Below are 19,703 nucleotides of genomic sequence, written 5' to 3'. Positions count from 1 at the left end.
AACTATTTTATTAATCATTATTTATGTTGAAAATATTATAGGAATGATATTAGTTCAAATCTCTCTTTAGTTGATCTAAGGTAAAAGTTGCATAAAATTGTTTACATAAATCTTATATTTGGTGGTTTTTTGTGCTGCTTAAAATGTATACAGGAACATTGGAATTGGAGTGGTGTATTGTTCGTGTAGATATACAGTAATTATTTGTGTACAAAAACTAAATTTCAAAATTATTTCAAACAGAATGTTGTGTACAAAAATGGATAAACTATATATCAAATTTGGTTCATATTTCTTGTATTAGAATGTAAAAAACTTTTCATTTACTGCAAACTGATGTTTAAAATGTTTGAAGTGTTCTTGGTGTTGTTTGTATATTATGTTTACAAAACTGGTGGATTTACCTGAAATTCTTGCGAAAAGGCGATATATTCACTTAGAATTGATTTTCGTTTTAATGGCTTTTAAAAGAATGGAATGAGAAATAAATTATTGTAATATTAATTCCTTTTGTTGGTGTATGTTTTTGAAAATAATATGCACTGCACTCTGATATTAATACTATATTTTATTTTCCCTATATTCAGTATAAAATTTTTTAGGCTAAGCTCATGTCGCCCTCACGAACTACAGTATGACCACTGACTTTCATGTCGACTTTCATAATCGCGCAACTACAAGCAACTGTAACAAATGAGTCAAGACTAGTTGCCCAGAGCACTTGTCACCTCGACTGTATAATAAATTACTACAGTACTAGTTGCCATCAGTGGCGGCGTCAGCGGGGGTGTGGGGGGCAGCAGGGGCTGAAGTCCCCATTGGACAAGTCAAGCCCCCACCAGCCAGAGCTCGTCGGGCTGTTGGAGCAAAAAAAAAGAAAAAAAATGGCCTAATGAAATGAAATGCGTGTTTATTGAGTTTGACAGTATAGTAACAATTGTATTTTATCAACTTTACATTTAAAGTACCGTTTTTCAGTCTGAGAGTGCCATTTCCGGCAGGTCCTTATTTAAAAGCAAAACTCATTAGGAAGGAGGGAACCCATCCTAAACCCTTCCCCAGCTCGGTCAGAAGGCCCTCCGATGGTGATGCGCACCAAAGTTAACCTTATCTCGCTCAGGCCCACCGTCAGATAGTGAGACATAAGTTAAGCATTTGGGAAAATCCTAAAAATTGGTAGGTTAGTAGGAAAACTTTTTTTTTACAACCAATGTCTTTACGCCTAAAAAGTAGAAAATACACAAATAATACAATTTTTGATTCACATCCAGCAAAATAGGCTAGCCTTGACCCCCAACCCTCGCCATGGTTATTCTAGCTTTATTTGCTCATAAAAAAATATCATTCGTTGTTAAAAAAATAAAAAACAACTAAAATGCTGACTCTTAGATTCGTAAAATTTTTTTTGCCCTAATGAAATATGGTAACATAATGTAATGTCATGTGATGGACATGTCAGTCGTGTGCATGGCTGGTGCAACTAGGGGGCCCCGGGCCCCCACTTTTTGGCAGAATATACTGTATGTCTATGCAGATTTTTGTATGATCGGAAAGAAAAGAACGTTCTACCGGCTCTGGGGTGTGGACGTGTTTTTGTCAAATCCTTGGTTTTGATGATTTAATGTTTTTCTGCTAATTACGTAACATAATCTTAATGAGGTTTGTCGTTTGTGGTAAACCTATTTTTCACTTACCATGCTTGTATAATTTTCCACCACTTAGTTGCAACTTTTTTATACCTTGTTTAGCGAATCTGCTGCTCGCCAAAAATGGTGATTTTGAATAAAAATAACTTTGTATTTTATGCTAATTAGCGCACCCGCCACCACGAAATGTACATTTCAGATACAAGTTTTTCTTTATTTTTATTATGTCCGCCGCTGCCTTGAAATTCCCAAAATAAGAATTGCCTGTTTCTATTCCTAATTATATAGATTTAAAGCATTTACCCATCCCATTACTCCACTGTTTAAATTCACCAATAAAATTTTATTTTTATTTTCTCCTCCGTCTGGATGCTTTTGGCAAAACTATTCGCTAAATTAGAAAACAAATTTTTATTTATTTATTTTTTTCCACCCTCCACTGATGATCTTCGCAAACAACTTGGGTATAAAAAAAAGTCTCGCCCTACTAATCATTTTTTTATATTCAAGAAGCTAAAATATGTAAAGCTACTTAGAAAAAAATAATATATCAATGAAATCATCACACGGATTCATAAAAATGAAGAAAACGAGCTCGGCTAAATATCAATTTAATTGAGAAATGGGACATACAGCTGAAAAAGAATCGCACATTTGGGCGTCACGCTAAATGATAATGATAGTATTTTTTACATTATTAAGGGACATAATTGCATTTAATCAGGTGAAGTATTGCATTATTTGACAAGAGGGTAAGGAGAACATTATAAACACTGACACAGTACTAGAGTTTTGTTCCTACAAAAAGCATATACGAACAATTTGTCAGAAAATGAGAACAAGTTACTAAATACTGTATCATCTACAGGATTTAGAGTCAGTTTGCATGATTTTGTTCGATCAATCTACCTGCTAGAAATATTGTCTTTTTCCACATAGTACTTTTTAATATCTTCTTGATAACCTGATATTTATTTGGTCCTGAAGTTTTCTTATATCAAAATTGAGAGTATATTCAGAAAAGGATTGAGGTAAAACTTGTGATAATTATCACTAAAACACTTAATATTATTTTGTAACAGTAGACTGCAAAAACAATTTTTTAAAAACTTTACATTTCTTGAATACAAATTAACTACTTTTAAGCTTAGGCTTACAAAATTTTAGCCTTCATCAATAATGGTAGGCTCATATTTTTAGTTACTAAAGCCACAATCGCACTGGACTTTTTACCAAGACCATGGGTATCATTCCAATGTATTAACGTTGTCTGTACAAGTACTTGGATTTTTTGAGTTAGTTTTACTGGAAAAATCAACTATTAGGGCACAAATCCGTGACATAATTCATGGAGTAACACTCGAATGGCTCAGGAGGTTTAACTGAAATGCATGTTCGCATTGGACTTTTTGGCTCGGTGAAATCCACACAGTTAAACTAACAGCTCATCTCGGTTTTCCATAAAGGTTAGTTTGTTTTTTTTTGGGCTGTACGCATTGGATTAATTATGGTAAAAATAATCAACGTTTTGGTTAGTTTTACCGCAATAAGTACAGTATGACTGCGGCTTAACAAAATAGACTGGCGAAGGAGCACTAAATATTATAAACACTCAAAAAAAAAATTGGAAAATTTATGACTAGTTTATTTTACATGATTGACACTAGGTCACAAGCATACAGTACTTAATTCAAGTGTCCTTGATAGCTTCTGTCTATCATGTGAAATAATCTGGTTCAAAAAAACATCACTGAAATTACTTTTTTTTAAATTACACTAATTACTGTAGACTAGTGCAGCTCATCCCAACTCTTCATCATGTTTTCAATACTCATTCAACAATGATGTTAGGAGTTTTAGGCTATGTTCAGACACGAGTAACACTAGCGCAACGTTAATCGAGTGGTATGCACTTGTGGGCGGCGCAGCACACGCCAGTATTAACATGTCAGGTCTGAATGTAGCCTTGTAGATAAAGTTATAACACACAACAGAATGTTTGTTTTTTTTTTCTTTTTAACAATTTTGAATGAAAGTCTGCAATTCAGAAACAATAAGTTAAAACCATTAATATTTTTGGATACACTGTACAAATTTTGCATTAATCTACAACTATCTATGCTAGATACAAAACTGACAATTCAATGAAAAAAATATCACAAAATGCTGGAAATATTGAACGCAATTCTCCACTGAACAATTGGCCTGCCCTAAGCACGCTCGCCTCTGATTCTGCGGGCCAGTTGGATATCTTTCGGCATAATGGTCACACGTTTAGCATGAATGGCGCACAAGTTGGTGTCCTCGAAAAGTCCTACCAAGTAGGCTTCACTGGCTTCCTGTAAATACAACAACAAAACAACTATAAAAGTATTGTATTAAAATTTGTATCATATTTATTTTACGGTAATTATTTTGTACAATAGGAAAAAATGATTCTTCTTAAAAAAGGGCGATCATGATATTTAGGTTTAAAAAGAGCGATCATGATTGGTCGAAATTTAAAAAAGATCAATAATGATTGGTCTAAACAGTCTACCTGCAGAGCTCCAATGGCAGCACTCTGAAATCGAAGATCAGTCTTGAAATCCTGTGCTATTTCACGGACCAAACGCTGGAAGGGCAGCTTCCTAATCAGCAATTCAGTACTCTTCTGATAGCGACGAATTTCACGAAGTGCAACAGTTCCCGGCCTGTATCTATGCGGCTTCTTTACACCTCCTGTAGATGGGGCACTTTTTCTTGCAGCCTTGGTGGCAAGTTGCTTACGTGGGGCCTTACCACCAGTGGACTTACGAGCTGTTTGCTTGGTACGAGCCATTTTCTATTTTTAAATAGGCCTACCTAAAAAGTAAAATAAAGTAAATTTTTATTAACATGGTATGTATAAAACGAACAATAAATGACCAGTTATAGATAAGTTTGGCAAAAAACCTAGGACCTTGATAGTCCAGGCTAGTCTTAGGTAGTACTAATAGTGGTGTAGGGTAGCTACAGCTTAATTAACCTCTCATCCAACGACTAATCCGGATGCTATAGCCCGGCCTAGCTAGGCTACTCTCTCTGAGTCTGACAAGACTTAAATATTGACAAATTAATAACAGAAGCTTTGCACTAAATACGAAAGGAATCACATAATACTGGTCACGACATGTTAAAATATGTAACAAATGGACAGTAATAAGCATTTGCTACCTACTTTTGGAGATATTTATGTACTACTACTGACAACTTACGTCAAATTATATTTCGTTTCGCATACACAAACACAATGAATGAATCCTTATGATTATTAGATAGTTGGCTCTTTCAAAATAATTAAAATTATTTTTTATTTAATAAACAAAAACAATTTATAGATATTATATATGCACTTTTAGTTTAAACGTACATAAGCTTTAAGTTTTATAATTACCTTAAACTTATAATTAGTTTTTATATAAGCTATATATTCATTTTTATTATGTTATCATGTATTAATGTGATGTGTTACCTTGTTAGGTCATAGGTTATATTTTTGTTGTGAAATCAAAGATACTAGAAATCGAACGGTGTGTGGATCGTCGAGCTTTTATCACAAATAAAGTAGGCCTAGGCCTAGGTTTTTATTGTGACCAATCATATGCGCCCTGTGAAACCGTAATAATTTAATAAATTTTCATTCGAAAAGAAGACATGTCGTGCTACTCTTGCACAGAGAATTTTGGTGTTTTTAGAAGAGAGGTAAAATTACCAAGGCCTAGGCCTAGCCCTAGGGCCTAGCTAGGGTATCCTGGCCTAGCTAGGCTAGGCCTAGCCTAGGCCTTTTTAGGTAGGCTTAGGCCTAGATAGTTCCCAGGCTGTATAGTGAGGCCTGCTCTGGCTGGGAACATATTATCCTCCGCGCAAGAATTTGGCTTAGAAATCCGTCCGTGCATTTCGGAAAATAAAGGTTCCGCGCAGATTTTGCCGAAAATTAGCCTTTGAACAAGTCTTAATAATACAACCATTCAATTATGCAGCAATTACGATTCCGCGCACCTGTTTTCCTAGCGAAATTTGATCTGATTTTTTAGATATATCCTCTGTGCAATTGAAAACTTCACAGTATGGGATACCATGGATGGAGGTATAAAGATTTTATACCTCCATGGGGATACTGTAGTTCTGACCGTAGCAGGTCAAAACGGCAATAAATCAAAACGGCAATGACAGGTTCCAAAACGGCAATAGGCATAGACCAAAACGGCAAAGGAGCAAAATCAATGTCAAGCCTGGCCACTTAATTTTCTGAATCAATTTGAAATTGTCCTGACAGGCAAATCGAATATTGCCATGGTGGGCTTTTTTTCCCACTTTTAATGTTTAATCGCTGTTTTTTTTTTTTTTTTTTCCAATTTACACACATTTATGGCAAATTATTTAAATAATTCATTTTGTCTATATTTTAAAGTTTTATGTATTTATTTATTATTATTATTATTATTATTATTATTATTATTATTATTTTCATGTTTTTTACTTTTATGACATAAATTGTTTAGACTGATTTTTCTGTATTTGAAAGTTTTATTTATTTCAATTTTTCCTGCTTTTATATTGTGTTTCTCCCAATATTTTTATTATTAAAATTGTCTGTTTTATTATTTTTATTGTTGTTGTTGTTGTTGTTGTTGTTGTTGTTGTCGTTGTTGTTGTCGTTCTTTCGCGTTTTTTGCCAGTATCACAATTTAGCCTCATTTTTATTTAATCGTTGTACACTTTCATGTTCATACTTTGCAAATTTTTTTCGTATTTTTAATTTTATGACGTAAATTGTGTAGCCTCATTTTTTCTGTATTTTTTCTGTAAGTTTTAATTATTTAAATGTTTACTTTTATATTGTGTTCCCCAAATTATTAAGCAGGGATAAGAAGCTGTCTCTTATACACATCTAGATGTGTATAAGAGACCAATAATATATTTATACACAATGATATAATAAAAATATACTGTGAAAATACACGTATACGGAAATATGTAATAAACAAACAATTTTCTTAATGTTTTTAAAATGATACAGTTCGAGTACTTTCAACAAAATGTTTAGAGTAACATAATTTAAAAAAATTGTTTGGTTGTTGAGTGTGCATCGTATAGAATTGAGTTCCCTCATTGCTTGATGTAAGTGTTATGTTTTGAATACATCACAACTAATTGCAACCTGTTAGAAAAGCAAAGAATGCACAAGAGAAATTATGAAAATAAAAAAATGTCAAGGCAAATAAAAAATCATGACCTGAATGAGGGCGCCACATAAGCACCACAAGCAACAGGTTGTTAAAACCAGACAGAAAAAAAATGCCGTACACAAGGATGTATTTTTAATTTCCAAACTCGCTAAGTTTAAGGTCTTTAGCATGCATGTACATGTATAGCACTCTTCTTTGAACTCTATGCAGAAGCTTTGGTCTCAATGTAAAAGCCATTCAATACACTGGGCAAGCATGTGCTCCAATAATAATAATGCTAAAATTTGTACACTTCTTCCAAGCGTTTTGACACTGTTTCCCTTTGCAACAGCATTTGCATCATGGGAAGGAAATGTAAGTGTTGAAGCACAACAAAATTTGCTTTGCAATAGCAGGGAAGGGTGATTAAGGTACAAGAGATTTTGCTTTCCCCACATGTGATTGGCTAATTTTAATACCTGCCCTATAAATCACGGGATTAAGTTTGTCATAACATGAATAAAAGGAAAATATAGCTAGATTTTCCATGATTCATAAACATTCCTTATAAATAATCATAATTCACAGAACATCTGTTTTGAATATTAGTTAATTGATTTGGAAAAAATGGTGGGATTATCCGATGAATGATTGTAAAATGAGTGTCTTATCATCTCCCACGTCCTATTAATATATAGCATGTTTGGAATGTGCAAAGAAGAAGCAAAAATGAATAGAAGTATAGGCTAATATGACTTACAATCGTGGCGGCAGCAGGGAGGGCGGTGTTTGCCTGCGTGATGTGTTGCTGAGCTGATTTGACTGTCTCTTATACACATCTAGATGTGTATAAGAGACAGGGTATAAAGATTTTATACCTCCATGGGGATACTGTAGTTCTGACCGTAGCAGGTCAAAACGGCAATAAATCAAAACGGCAATGACAGGTTCCAAAACGGCAATAGGCATAGACCAAAACGGCAAAGGAGCAAAATCAATGTCAAGCCTGGCCACTTAATTTTCTGAATCAATTTGAAATTGTCCTGACAGGCAAATCGAATATTGCCATGGTGGGCTTTTTTTCCCCCTTTTAATGTTTAATCGCTGTTTTTTTTTTTTTTTTTCCCAACTTACACACATTTATGGCAAATTATTTAAATAATTCATTTTGTCTATATTTTAATTAAAGTTTTAAGTATTTATTTATTATTATTATTATTATTATTTCATGTTTTTTACTTTTATGACGTAAATTGTTTAGACTGATTTTTCTGTATTTGAAAGTTTTATTTATTTCAATTTTTCCTGCTTTTATATTGTGTTTCTCCCAATATTTTTATTATTAAAATTGTGTGTTTTATTATTTTTATTGTTGTTGTTGTTGTTGTCATTGTTGTTGTTGTTGTCGTTCTTTTGCGTTTTTTGCCTGTATCACAATTTAGCCTCATTTTTATTTAATCGTTGTACACTTTCATGTTCATACTTGGCAAATTTTTTTCGTATTTTTAATTTTATGACGTAAATTGTGTAGCCTCATTTTTTCTGTATTTTTAAAGTTTTACTTATTTAAATGTTTACTTTTATATTGTGTTCCCCAAATTATTAAATTTGTGGTGATATTGTTATTGCTATGACAATTTAGCCTCATTTTTACCGTATTTAATTGTGTACACTTTTATGTTCATAATTGGTTGCTGTTTTGGGTTATTGCCATTTTCACTTAGGCCTATTGCCGTTTTGGTCTTGCCATTTTGACTTATTGCCTTTTGGTCCATTGCCGTTCTGGTCAAAAAGTGTTGCTGTTTTTATTTTTTGCCGTTTTGATCATTGCCGTTTTGACTTATTGCTGTTTTGACCAGAAAGCGTTCTGACTAGGCTAGGCCCTAGCCTAGTACTAGTAATACTAGTAGGAGCCTAGCCTAATCTGCCTAGGTAGCTCTCTCTCTCTAGATAGGGGTAGGCCTAGGTTAAGGTAGATAGCCGGTAATTTAGATAGACAGCCCTAGTACTACTATACTACTACTAGGCCTAGCTACCCTATAGGCCCAAGTGGGCTTATTCAAGAAGAAGCATCTTTTGTCGGTTTTGTAATATAGAATGTAAAAGAATTGTTATACATTTTTTTTCTCCAAGTTTGTTTTTAAATATTCAAAAATCTCTATTCATTCATACTTTTTCTTCAAATACCCTTCTGTGTATTGGAAAATTTGTTTTTACATTTTTCATTTTATCCATCTAAAAGTCTGGCTTCAAACCTAAACTTAAACTTCAGCCTCATTATCTTTATTAAACATTAGACTTACAATTTCCTAGCTCGAATCCTCAATAACTAACCATTTCAAACCAAACAACATTGTGATTTGACTGAACACAAATATATCTACAGTAAAGTCACACATTTTTTATTGTTGAACTTTTTTTCAATGTGAATCATTGTAATTTTGATTGCATTTTTAGTTGTTGAGCTTATTGACTGACTATTGTTTTAATTCATATTTTTTGTAATAATTATTGAATTTTTGATGGTAGAACTGTTTGTATGTCTTTTTAACTTAAATCCTGGTAATTATTGTACTTTTAAATTGTTGAAAAATTCACGATTCTTTGATAATTTTATGTCTGCTTTTTATTTGTGTATTTTTATGATGTAAATTCCAACTTTTTAAATTGCAATAAGTATGAAATTAAAATTGTTATCTTTTTTTTACAACTTCCTTTGCTACAGCATTCTTGTAAGAGGTGTCACTTTTCCTTTTGCTCCAAATGCTTGCCACATAAAGCAGTGCTACATGCTAATGGATCCAAAGCACAGCCTGTATGTAGATCATGCTACAAAATTTTAACAACTACTCCAAAACCAGATGAACAAAATAATGCAAACCATGCAAGATATTCACCACCAGAAAATTTCAAACGGTAGGCCATTGCCATTTCCATTTTTAGATAATATCGATTTTGTGAACAATTCAGAAAATGAAAATGAACTAAATTTATATTTAACTAGAGCAGTCAATTCATAGAGTGCATAAGTCTGCCCTGTGCCTGAATACAGTACCAACAATATGCAGGCTGTGGGCGAAACTGCAGCATACCCTCAATGAAAGTATAGAATCGCCAGTCATATCCAGCCATTTATTTTCTTCGGTGCTGCAGACCTTAAAGAAAATAATGGAATCGCCCGTCATTTTCAGGCACTTTGGTTTCTTGAGTGCTGCCTGAATACGTGTGGTGATTCCATTATTTTCCTTTATGATTGAGGGTAAAAAATGAAATTTCAACTAAAGATTATGATGATGGATTCATTTGTTTTTGTGTAATCTTAAAGACGGACAGATACACAGACAGAATCAGACAGACGGCAGTGAATACATAACCTCCTTGGCGTTGGTAATAATGGAATTTATATGGACTATAATGATTTGTTTGATTAACAAATACCAAGAATAATATATTATTTTTCAAACAGCCGGATGGAAGCCCTTGCTGCTAAAGAATCAACGGATAACCAACCCGCTCCTCTGCCGCCATCATTAAGCAAAGGAAATGCAAACAGTAATCAATATAGAGGGCTGCAACCCAAGGATAGAAATCTTGTTGAAAGACTCAATAAGCTGAAAGAAGACAGAAAAAAACAGCAAGGTAATACCAACATAAAGGAATTGCAAGACAGAAAACAGCGTTTCAAGAAGTGAATGCTTCAACGTAAGGGAGTTCTTGGTGTCCATATTATATGGTAGCAATTTGTCCATATGAGAGTTGCAAGACAGCATCCGTATAAGGAAAGGTGCAAAGTAGCATCAACATAAGCAAGTTTACAACATAGCGTCCACACAAGGAGGGATTTACACAATAGCATCTACTTGGGAGTTGAAGGGTAGCATCCACATAAAGGGAGTTACAGCATCATAATATCCACACAAGAGAGTTGCAGGGTAGCATCCATATGAGGGAGTTACAGGGTAGCATCCATATGATGGAGTTACAGGGTAGCATCCACATAAGACTGTTGCTAGGTAGCATCCACATAAGAGAGTAGCAAGGTAGCATCCACATATGGGATTTTCAGGGTAGCATCCATATAAGGGAGTTATTGGGTAGCATCCACAAGAGAGTTGCCGGGTAAAATCCATATAAGAGAGTTACAGGGTAGCATCCATATTAAGAGAGTTGCCAGGTAGCATCCATATAAGGGAGTTGCAAGATAGCATCCACACAATGGTTGCAGGATATCATCCATATGAGGGAGTTACAGGGTAGCATCCAGGCCTCAAAATAGTTGCCATAGATTTCAAATAAGAGAGTTACAGGGTAGCATCCACATGAGACAGTTGAAGGGTAGCATTCATATGAAGGAGTTACAGTGTAGCATCCACACAAGGGAGTTGCAGGATAGCATCCATATGAGGGAGTTACAGGGTAGCATCCATATGAGGGAGTTACAGGGTAGCATCCAGGCCTCAAAATAGTTGCCATAGATTTCATATGAGAGAGTTACAGGGTAGCATCCACATAAGACAGTTGAAGGGTAGCATTCATATGAGGGAGTTACAGGGTAGCATCCACAAAAGGGAGTTGCAGGATAGCATCCATATGAGGGAGTTACAGGGTAGCATCCACAAGAGAGTTGCCAGGTAGAATTCATATGAGAGAGTTAACAGTGTAGCATCCACAGGAGAGATGCTGGGAAGAGTTTGCAAGATAGCATCAACACAATTGTGTTGCAGGATAGCATCCACGTAAGGTAGTTGCAGAGTAGCACCCAAAGAAGGGTTATGCAAGATATTATCCATATTAATGGAAGCTACTGGATAGCACGCACATAAGTTGTATAAAGACATTATTGTTAATAATTTTTACCATTCTGAAATGTCTGAATACATTTTAAGATTATATTAAACATATTTAATTCACCTTTATATAGGAAAAATTCCAAGTACAGAGGAAATGGAAGAAAGGTTGAGAGTACTTCGAGGCTTGTCAAAACCATCAGACAACCCAAGTGTTAGCCAAGCATCTAAGGTAATGTTAAGAGTTGATTACCTGTTCTTTAATTGAACCACCTTATACATCTAATTCTACAGCATGAGAGGAAATGTGCCTCATTGTTTTCATTTTTTTGTGCAGCCATATTTTCCTCCAGATAAACGCAATATGGAAGAGCAGTTCCAAGATTTGATGGATGAAATGTCTGCAGAAGTTGAGTTAGAAGGCAGTTCAGAAAAGAAAGATGGAAACATTGTGACCAATCCAGGTAGATCTGATTTATAAATTATATTTTATTCTCGAAAGGTCAGAAGTGAAGGAAATTTTATTTACCACATTTTGTAGAAAATGTAGAAATGTCAACACCCCCCCACCCTTTCCCTAGGGGGGTGTTGGTGGGGGGGTACCTTGTTTTTCCAGATACTACCCCTCACGAGTTGGATGGACGAGCGGTTAAGAAGGGGCACCATAAAATACAGCCACAATAGCGGCGCTGCTTCGATCGAACGACACACTCGCCTATGATTATGGGGGTGGAACAAGTCTTCTCGGATAAGGACTATAAACCGTAGGTCCAGTGTACACAATGGCCCGTGTGCACTATAAAGAACCCAGTACATCTTTCGAGACGAGAAGGGGTTTCTCCAGTGTACATACAACCCCTGTTGTGGACAGACGAGAGATAGCTGGTACCGGTTTACTGGGTAGCTCACACACGAAGAGACCCTTAGGGGTTACAGTGCGAGCTAGTCCACACCTCAAGCGCTTTGAAACTTCAGTATAAAGCGCTATATAAATCTAACCACATTACATTACAATTAATAATCGAGCACCACTTCATTTTTGCTCCCCCATCAACCCCTCTCCCCAGCCAAGTGCCAATACTCTTGAATACTCAAGACGAAATCATAGTTTGATAATTGTTAATTGAACTTTTATGCTTCAGGTGCCAGAACTAGCAACAATGAGGGAAATTTGTTTGATAATAGTAAAGACTTTCAAGATGATGTGAAGAATTTGATGAAAGAAGGTTCGGGGAAGGCAGCGGATAACGATAACGACTTACAGGAAGATGTGAAGCGTTTGTTGAAGGAAAGCGAAGAGGAGTTAAAACGAGCAAAACAACAGGAAGAAGAAGATGCTAATTTAGCTGCAAAGTTAGCAAGCATACAAGGGTTAGATCCAGAGAAAGCTCGAAGTATGTTTGTGACCTCTTCACATTTTTCATTCCATTAATTTTTGTACTCACAATAAAATAAATAAAAATAATAAAATAAAGTAATAATAAATGAATGGATAAATAAACTTTATATGTAAACTACTTTAAACTTTAGATTAATTAGAGCAGCTTAGCTCAGTCTGCTACACTGGTGGTAGTCACTGAGTGTGCGCTGAACCATGGAGATTTCTTGGTTCCTGGTTTAATTCCCATTTTAGTGAATAACTCACCTGATAAAGCTGACATGCATTGCCATTGGACACTTGTGAATAATTTTACTTAAAGTTTATCACAGAGTGCTACCTCAATCAGTGGTGGATCTAGGAATTCAGTTATAAATTGTGATCCTATTTTAAATGTACATGATAATTCAATACAACACAGTACAGTGGCGAATCCAGGAATTCAATATAGAGGGGGCCTGGGGAGGTACTTCATAGATAGAGGATCTGTACTACCTCACCATGGTCGGGGCCGAAGTAAGAAAAGTGACTATGGTACCTCTAGATGGTCGGAAATTGCACTCTCGGACTTAAAATTTGAATATATTATTTTTTTGAACAATTTAGGGGGCCCGAGCCGGCTGGACCCCCCTTGAATCCGCCACTGTCGATTTGACTTCATATATTACCAAGAATATTCTTCCTTTGTTAACCAATTTTTGTTTTTACTTTATTTCAGTGGATTTTAAAAGTAAAGGTGTTTTTCATGATACAAGCAGTGATGAAGACGAAGAGTTGGCAACCAAGCAGCTCCTGCAGCAAGTAAATAAAGCATAGCTGATATTAAATGATAATAAATGCAAACACCATCTTTTTCATTATCATCACCACTGTCATCATCATTTTTATCTTAGCAGTCTGTTCTCCTCATCATATCCTTATTACCATCAACATTATTATCATAATTTATCACCATTATCTCCATCATCATTACCACATAATCATATTCGCAATATCATCTTCATCATTCTCCACATATAAATGATTTAATGATCATCATCATAATTTATTATCAACCTGGTATGGTGATGTGACATTGAATGTATTTAGTCTCTTAAATTTCAAGCATGGCTAGGAATACTCCCCACAGTGTGGAGAAGTTTCCTGTAAAAAATGTTTACATATAGCTAAAATTTAAAACCTTATTAATAAAATGTCGTAAAATGATTTTTTTGTTAAATTTGTTAAAAATACTTTGGATAAATCATTATACTCCTTGTGAATTGTGCAAATGCATATGAAGTGTCTTGCCCAAGGACACAAGCAATGAGACAAAGCATCATGCCACACACTTCTACAATATTAATGTTGATGCATTATAGTATGTTGTTTTTTATATTTTCCATTGTCCAGAATCTGCTTTCACAGCATCCAGAGTCTGTTTATATATGATTTGGATTTGGATAATCAGTAAAACTCGTTTCGGGTCAGAGTGAGTCACAGTCTGGGTTGAACTTGAGTTACCAGGAAAGTGAAAAATGATGTTCATAATTGGGAATAAAAAACCACCAAAAACATGCAAAAAAAAAAAAAAAAATCACACCATGAAATATCCTATAATAACCAAATACAAACAAGAAGCAATACAACCATTGATACCACTCCGTTTGCCAGCAATTTGATACAAAGTTGAGGGTTTGCTAACTCACCACTCACAGGAGCTCTTATAGCAATGTTATCTGACTAGCCTAAACAAGAAAAAGGAAAACAAAATTGTAATTATGCATGTTCATTGCACTTACATTCTATATTATTATTTTAGCTTGCTGAGGAACAGAGGCTGAATGAGAAGGTGAAAGCATCAGGAAATGAAGACATATTAAATCAGGCTGAACAATCAATCAAAGAAAAAGAGCCGCCTACCAAGGTATCCATATATTAAAAACTGCTTGGGTGGGGGGAAGAGAAGGGGAAAAATCACCTTTTTTCTACAACTTTTTTAATTTTAAAAAATCTGTATCAGGAACTGAAGATATTAAATCAGGCTGAACAGTCAGTCTAAGAAAAAGAGCCTACCAAGGTATTCATTTATTCAAAACTGGTTGGGGGGTGGTGGGAGTGGGCGGCGGTGGTAAAGGGGAGAAACAACCTTTTTCTCCCAGTTGTTTAATTTTTAAAAAATCTGTATCATTTACTGAAGGCATATTGAGTCAGGCCTAAACAATCAATGAAAGAAAAAGAGCTTACCAAGGTATCCATTTATTTAAAACTGTTGGTGGGGTGGGGGTGGGGTAATGGGTCAAACCACTTTTTTCTCCCAGTTTTTAAATTTTAAAAATCTGTATCTTTATAACCGTTGCCAACTTTTTTGTCAAACACACTGTCCAGACTATTAAATTTTATTTGATAAAAACATGCGACATGCCTGAATATGGTCATGATGACATCACATCATGACCATATATAGGCACACTATGACTATATATGGGCATACAACAGTGTTTTTATAGTGTGGACAGAGCTTTATAAAAATCGGTTGTACAACGTATCAAACAAGTTTTTTCCTCCGGAGCCTAAATTCTCAACATGGTTGGACATGATATCAATACAGTTTTCATATTTTTGAGTTTTAGGGTTATGTAGTTGATCCGGATGAGTTACCATGGTGTTGCATATGTAATGAGGATGCGGCACTTCGCTGTCTCGGATGCGAAGGTGACTTGTACTGCAAGAGATGCTTTAAGTAAGTTTAGTGTGGACACAGTTTCAGTTGAAATCTAAATTTCCAGCTTCAACAAAAATACACAGTGAAAGTTAGAAACCAAATATGGCAGGCCATGCCAAAACCAGCATTTGTTACCAAACCATGGAAATTGACCCTGTTTTGTTGGGATGGCGACCCTCACATGGTATTTTTATGGGGAAAAAACATAGCTTGTTAAATAAACAAGGAAACAATATAGTATATAAATTATTTAAAAGAAATGGAATTTTTGAAAAACTGTATAGCATCCTGTTTAAGCATTTATTTTGCTACATTCTATTGATGTGTATTTTCAGGGAAGGCCATGATGAATTTGGAGAAACTCACGAGATTGAGCAATACAAGAAACCAAAAAACAGGGACAAGTGATGGAGAATATTCAGGCAATTTAAAGCAGTGCTTCTTTCCTTGTTCAGTGCTAAAACCAAATGATTATTTTTCATAATTCTAAAGCTTCTACTCACTGGGCGAGTCTTTTCTTTATATTTTTTTTCGCAAACTTTTTAAAAAAAATATTGTCAGAGGTGTGGGGGGGGGGGGGCGGAAAATCGAAATTGATGTCATCATTATTGGCAAGCGGGGTGTTCGCTAAACAAGGTATAAAAAAAATTCTCGCCCAAACAACTATATAATGTTGAAATTGATTCACTTTTTTATAAGATGGTGTTCAATTTATAAAAATAAATGTGATTATAGAGAAAAAAAAATATACAAAGTCAAAATATTTATAATTGTTATATTTACTATTTTTAGATATTTATATATTTTAATGATCAAGGTTTTAAAATAGGGAGATTGAAAGGCATTACCCCTGGACTAGGGGTCGCCACAACAACAAATCTTGTTTTAATGCATTGTTTTTTCAAAGTATAAATTGTGTGTATAAGGTTAAGCCATCGATTATACAAGTGCGATGTATTAGTTACACTATTATTTACATGGTAACAACACATAGGGACATAAATCTGGCAATATATAGCAACAAATCATTTGTTATAGTTACACTCAGAATTAAGAAAATATGAAGAGTACATTGCTTTTTCCTTTTTATAGAGATTAAAAGGAAGTTTAGCTTCAAAAGGCTGACAACTTTTTATTCTCCATCGACAATATGTGGATTATCTATGTATAATTCTTATCTACTGTATTTATATACACTCAAGTATCTTTACACACGTTTTTATCTGCTAAAAAGTTACCAAGAAGGACGGAGTGACGAGGATGTTCTACATCTAAATAGCTGTGGAAAGAAAACATTATCATATATCAATTTTCAAGCTTTGTACAGCACGAGTTTAAACATTTTCATCGTAAAAATGAATTTAAATAAATATTTACAATGGATTGTAGTGGTACATTGTTATCACATTTTACGACCAAATTTTACATGCATATTATGGTTTGTAAGCAGGTGGGGGCGGGGGCCAGGGGATAAAAAGCACAATTCGTGGGGAGAAAAAAAAATTATGTATTTTCTACATATTAGTACTCTAAAATCGATTAAATAAGCCTTTGAAACTCCTAAATTGTCGACATTTCCTTCGCCCCCCCCCCCGGAACAATTTCGAAACCTTTTAATATAATCCCGACCATGCCCACTTTGTTTTCATCGGGTAAATCTCACTCCTCGTCGGGGCATCAGCCCTTCGTCGGGCAAAAACTGGTGCCACCCTTGGTTGTAAGTGACAGTGTGTATGTGTAGGCCTAGTAACATACAAAACAAAAATTAGCAGTTAGCTAAAAATCTTTAAATATCGTTTTAGACTGATTAACATGCATTCACATGCTTGCTAATCGTAAACATTTTAAATTTTCGGAAAGCGTATTGTCATAGTAATATAGCAGCTAGTAATATACATTACATTACACTTTAAAACACACAGCTTCATAAATAATATAATATGCCCCTATGTATGCACAACATATATTAAAAATTGATTTAAAAAATTTTTTTTTTGTCAATAATTCCTATGCATATGTCTAGAATTGGCAGAACAATAGACACTCTGCAAAGCGAGTATGCCCTTTTAAATATATCTTATCTGGGTCTATAATATGTGTGATTACGCAGTAGGTCTCCTGTATATACTGACTTTGTTCTTGTTGATATTGAATGGGTGAAATTACGAACAAACTTCACGCTCTTAAATATACAAAGCAGAAGGAAAGAGTATCACGTTTTATCACACCCTGTCATCTATTAAAAAACTACATTAAATTTGTTGACGGCCTTCAAAATATTGGCGACCCTACATTCGATTGCGGCCCACAGTTTGAATACTTGGGTTCTAATGTTCTTTATAGCAAGGGCGTCGATCCGTTGTGAGGGGGGGGGGGGCGGAAGGGAGGACGAATTGCAAAATAAGGAAGTCTTATGCCCAAGTATTGGCTGGGGGCCAGGGGGCCGCCTAGGGCCAGCGCAGTGGGGGTCCAGGGGCAAAGCCCCCGGAAGCTCTGGTAGCCTTTTATAAGCTGTATCTAATTAATTTTAAGGAATACAATAAAAAATTACTTCCACACTACATTTTCAAAATAGAGTGGCGGATCCTGAAATTCGAAATAGAGGGGGCCCAGGGAAGGACTTTTACAGATGGTGTGTAGACCACCCGGGAGATCACCTCAGCCCCACCATGGTTTTGGATGAGGTAAAAAATTTTATGATTATTGCACCTCTAGTTCGTCGGAAATGGCACTCTCAGACTTAATTTTGAATATAATTGTCTTTTTATTCCACTTTTAAATTTGAATAAAATTAGTGAGGGTGGGTCGGCCGGCTGGCTGGCCCTTTTGAATTTGAATCAACTATCAAATATAGCTGCTATATCAGTTATTGTAGCCACAGACAGTTATTTATATATTTATATACAGTTGATATATTCCAATTATAAAGCATATTTGCATATAATTCTATACTGCTAATATAAAGCCTAGAGTACTATACAGTACATAATAAAATCCAACTATCAATAATAGCATCATTAGCATAAACATAGCTTGGTTTTCTTTTAAAAAATAAAAAAAATGGCTATGTCTTAACACAAGAGATATCAGTGTCAGACCCTAAAATGACCAATATTGCGCCTTTCTCGGTAGGCCTAGATTTCTCCATGGAGGTAATAGCTACATGGTGTGTCTGCCATAATAAAACCAAGAATTGACTCATATGAAAGTGTAATCTGTATAACGCCGAGCAAAGCAAATATTTCAGAGCTTAATTAAAAAACCGTAATAACAATTCAAGTGATAGTACAACTCAAGGGCGTTATGAATAATGTATTATTGCTTCAGGCCACATTTGGCAAGTACCTGAAAGTGTAATTAAAATTGTATCATCAGCAGTATGTTATTCGAAAATCTACGGTATTAATATTTGTAGGCCTATTTCATAATGCATTGCATACTGTAAATATCATAGAGAAAATTATATTTTCTCTATGGTAATATATTGTTTATATTTCATAATACCTTGCACGTTGTGTAAACACATATGAGTGTAATCAGATCAAAACCAGGCATGTTATTCATTATAATGTATTCGTGTTCCTTGTACTTTATTCATGGAGAAATAATTAGCAACTCAATTCATCTTGTTATGGCACTGAAAATAAACTGTGAACAGTTTATCATTTTCGCAGTAGACCTAATTTGTCCATGGTGGGGCTGAGCAGGGTATGAATAGGCCTATTCGATGCACAGCAGGATGGGGGTGGAGTGAGGCTCTACAGGCTTGGCAGCTGCTATTTTCGGATATTCAGGTGCAATATTTCCAAAGAAAGTGTATGTCCGCTAACTTTAAATCTTAATATGGCTGCATTTGAGGGGCATTTGAGGGGGATGGGTAGCGGCTAGATACAGCATCTATTTCTGGGCATTCAAGTGGATATGCTCTCAGACCCCACTATTTTAAAATCCTGTATCCGTGGTTAGGATTAGCGGGTCAGTTTAAAAACCAAATTTGTA

The 19,703-nt window shown here is 35.0% G+C and overlaps 2 protein-coding genes across 3 annotated transcripts; one reads left to right on the top strand and one right to left on the bottom strand.

Annotated features, from left to right (window-relative positions):
* Positions 1–2,241: 2,241 nt before the first annotated feature.
* Positions 2,242–4,955, bottom strand: LOC117121832 (histone H3.3A). 2 transcript variants are annotated; one of them, XM_033267207.1, is made up of 3 exons: positions 4,846–4,955; positions 4,186–4,490; positions 2,242–3,985 (listed from the first exon to the last, which is right to left on the bottom strand). In XM_033267207.1, the coding sequence occupies exons 2-3, from the start codon at positions 4,465–4,467 to the stop codon at positions 3,857–3,859; spliced, it is 411 nt and encodes a 136-aa protein (XP_033123098.1). In that variant the 5' UTR covers positions 4,468–4,490; positions 4,846–4,955; the 3' UTR covers positions 2,242–3,856. The 2 variants fall into 2 exon arrangements, with proteins under 2 accessions (XP_033123098.1, XP_033123106.1); XM_033267215.1 differs by having other exon boundaries at positions 4,883–4,949.
* Positions 4,956–5,177: 222 nt separating this feature from the next.
* LOC117121825 (abscission/NoCut checkpoint regulator-like) lies at positions 5,178–16,263 on the top strand. The gene is made up of 10 exons (XM_033267194.1): positions 5,178–5,369; positions 9,561–9,751; positions 10,302–10,474; positions 11,757–11,854; positions 11,960–12,086; positions 12,765–13,016; positions 13,719–13,801; positions 14,802–14,906; positions 15,613–15,722; positions 16,040–16,263. Exons 1-10 carry the CDS (start codon positions 5,322–5,324, stop codon positions 16,110–16,112), a joined length of 1,260 nt encoding a protein of 419 aa, XP_033123085.1. The 5' UTR covers positions 5,178–5,321; the 3' UTR covers positions 16,113–16,263.
* The last annotated feature ends 3,440 nt before the right edge of the window (positions 16,264–19,703 follow it).

The sequence above is a fragment of the Anneissia japonica genome, unplaced genomic scaffold (genome assembly GCF_011630105.1).
Source record: "Anneissia japonica isolate Jap-2015-1 unplaced genomic scaffold, ASM1163010v1 scaffold1208_len1460985_cov181, whole genome shotgun sequence".
Taxonomy (NCBI): domain Eukaryota; kingdom Metazoa; phylum Echinodermata; class Crinoidea; order Comatulida; family Comatulidae; genus Anneissia; species Anneissia japonica.
The sequence above is the reverse complement of the archived record's forward strand: the minus strand, read 5'-3'. Positions and strand labels throughout refer to the sequence as shown.

Bases quoted from the DNA above. Each gene is read 5' to 3' on its own strand.
- LOC117121832 (XM_033267207.1), bottom strand. From the start codon at position 4,467: ATGGCTCGTACCAAGCAAACAGCTCGTAAGTCCACTGGTGGTAAGGCC. The intron at 3,986-4,185 runs GTAGACTGTTTA...TTGTATTTACAG, and splicing joins CTGCCATTGGAGCTCTGCAG to GAAGCCAGTGAAGCCTACTT.
- LOC117121825 (XM_033267194.1), top strand. From the start codon at position 5,322: ATGTCGTGCTACTCTTGCACAGAGAATTTTGGTGTTTTTAGAAGAGAG. The intron at 5,370-9,560 runs GTAAAATTACCA...CCTTTGCTACAG, and splicing joins TTGGTGTTTTTAGAAGAGAG to CATTCTTGTAAGAGGTGTCA. The intron at 9,752-10,301 runs GTAGGCCATTGC...TTTTTCAAACAG, and splicing joins CCACCAGAAAATTTCAAACG to CCGGATGGAAGCCCTTGCTG.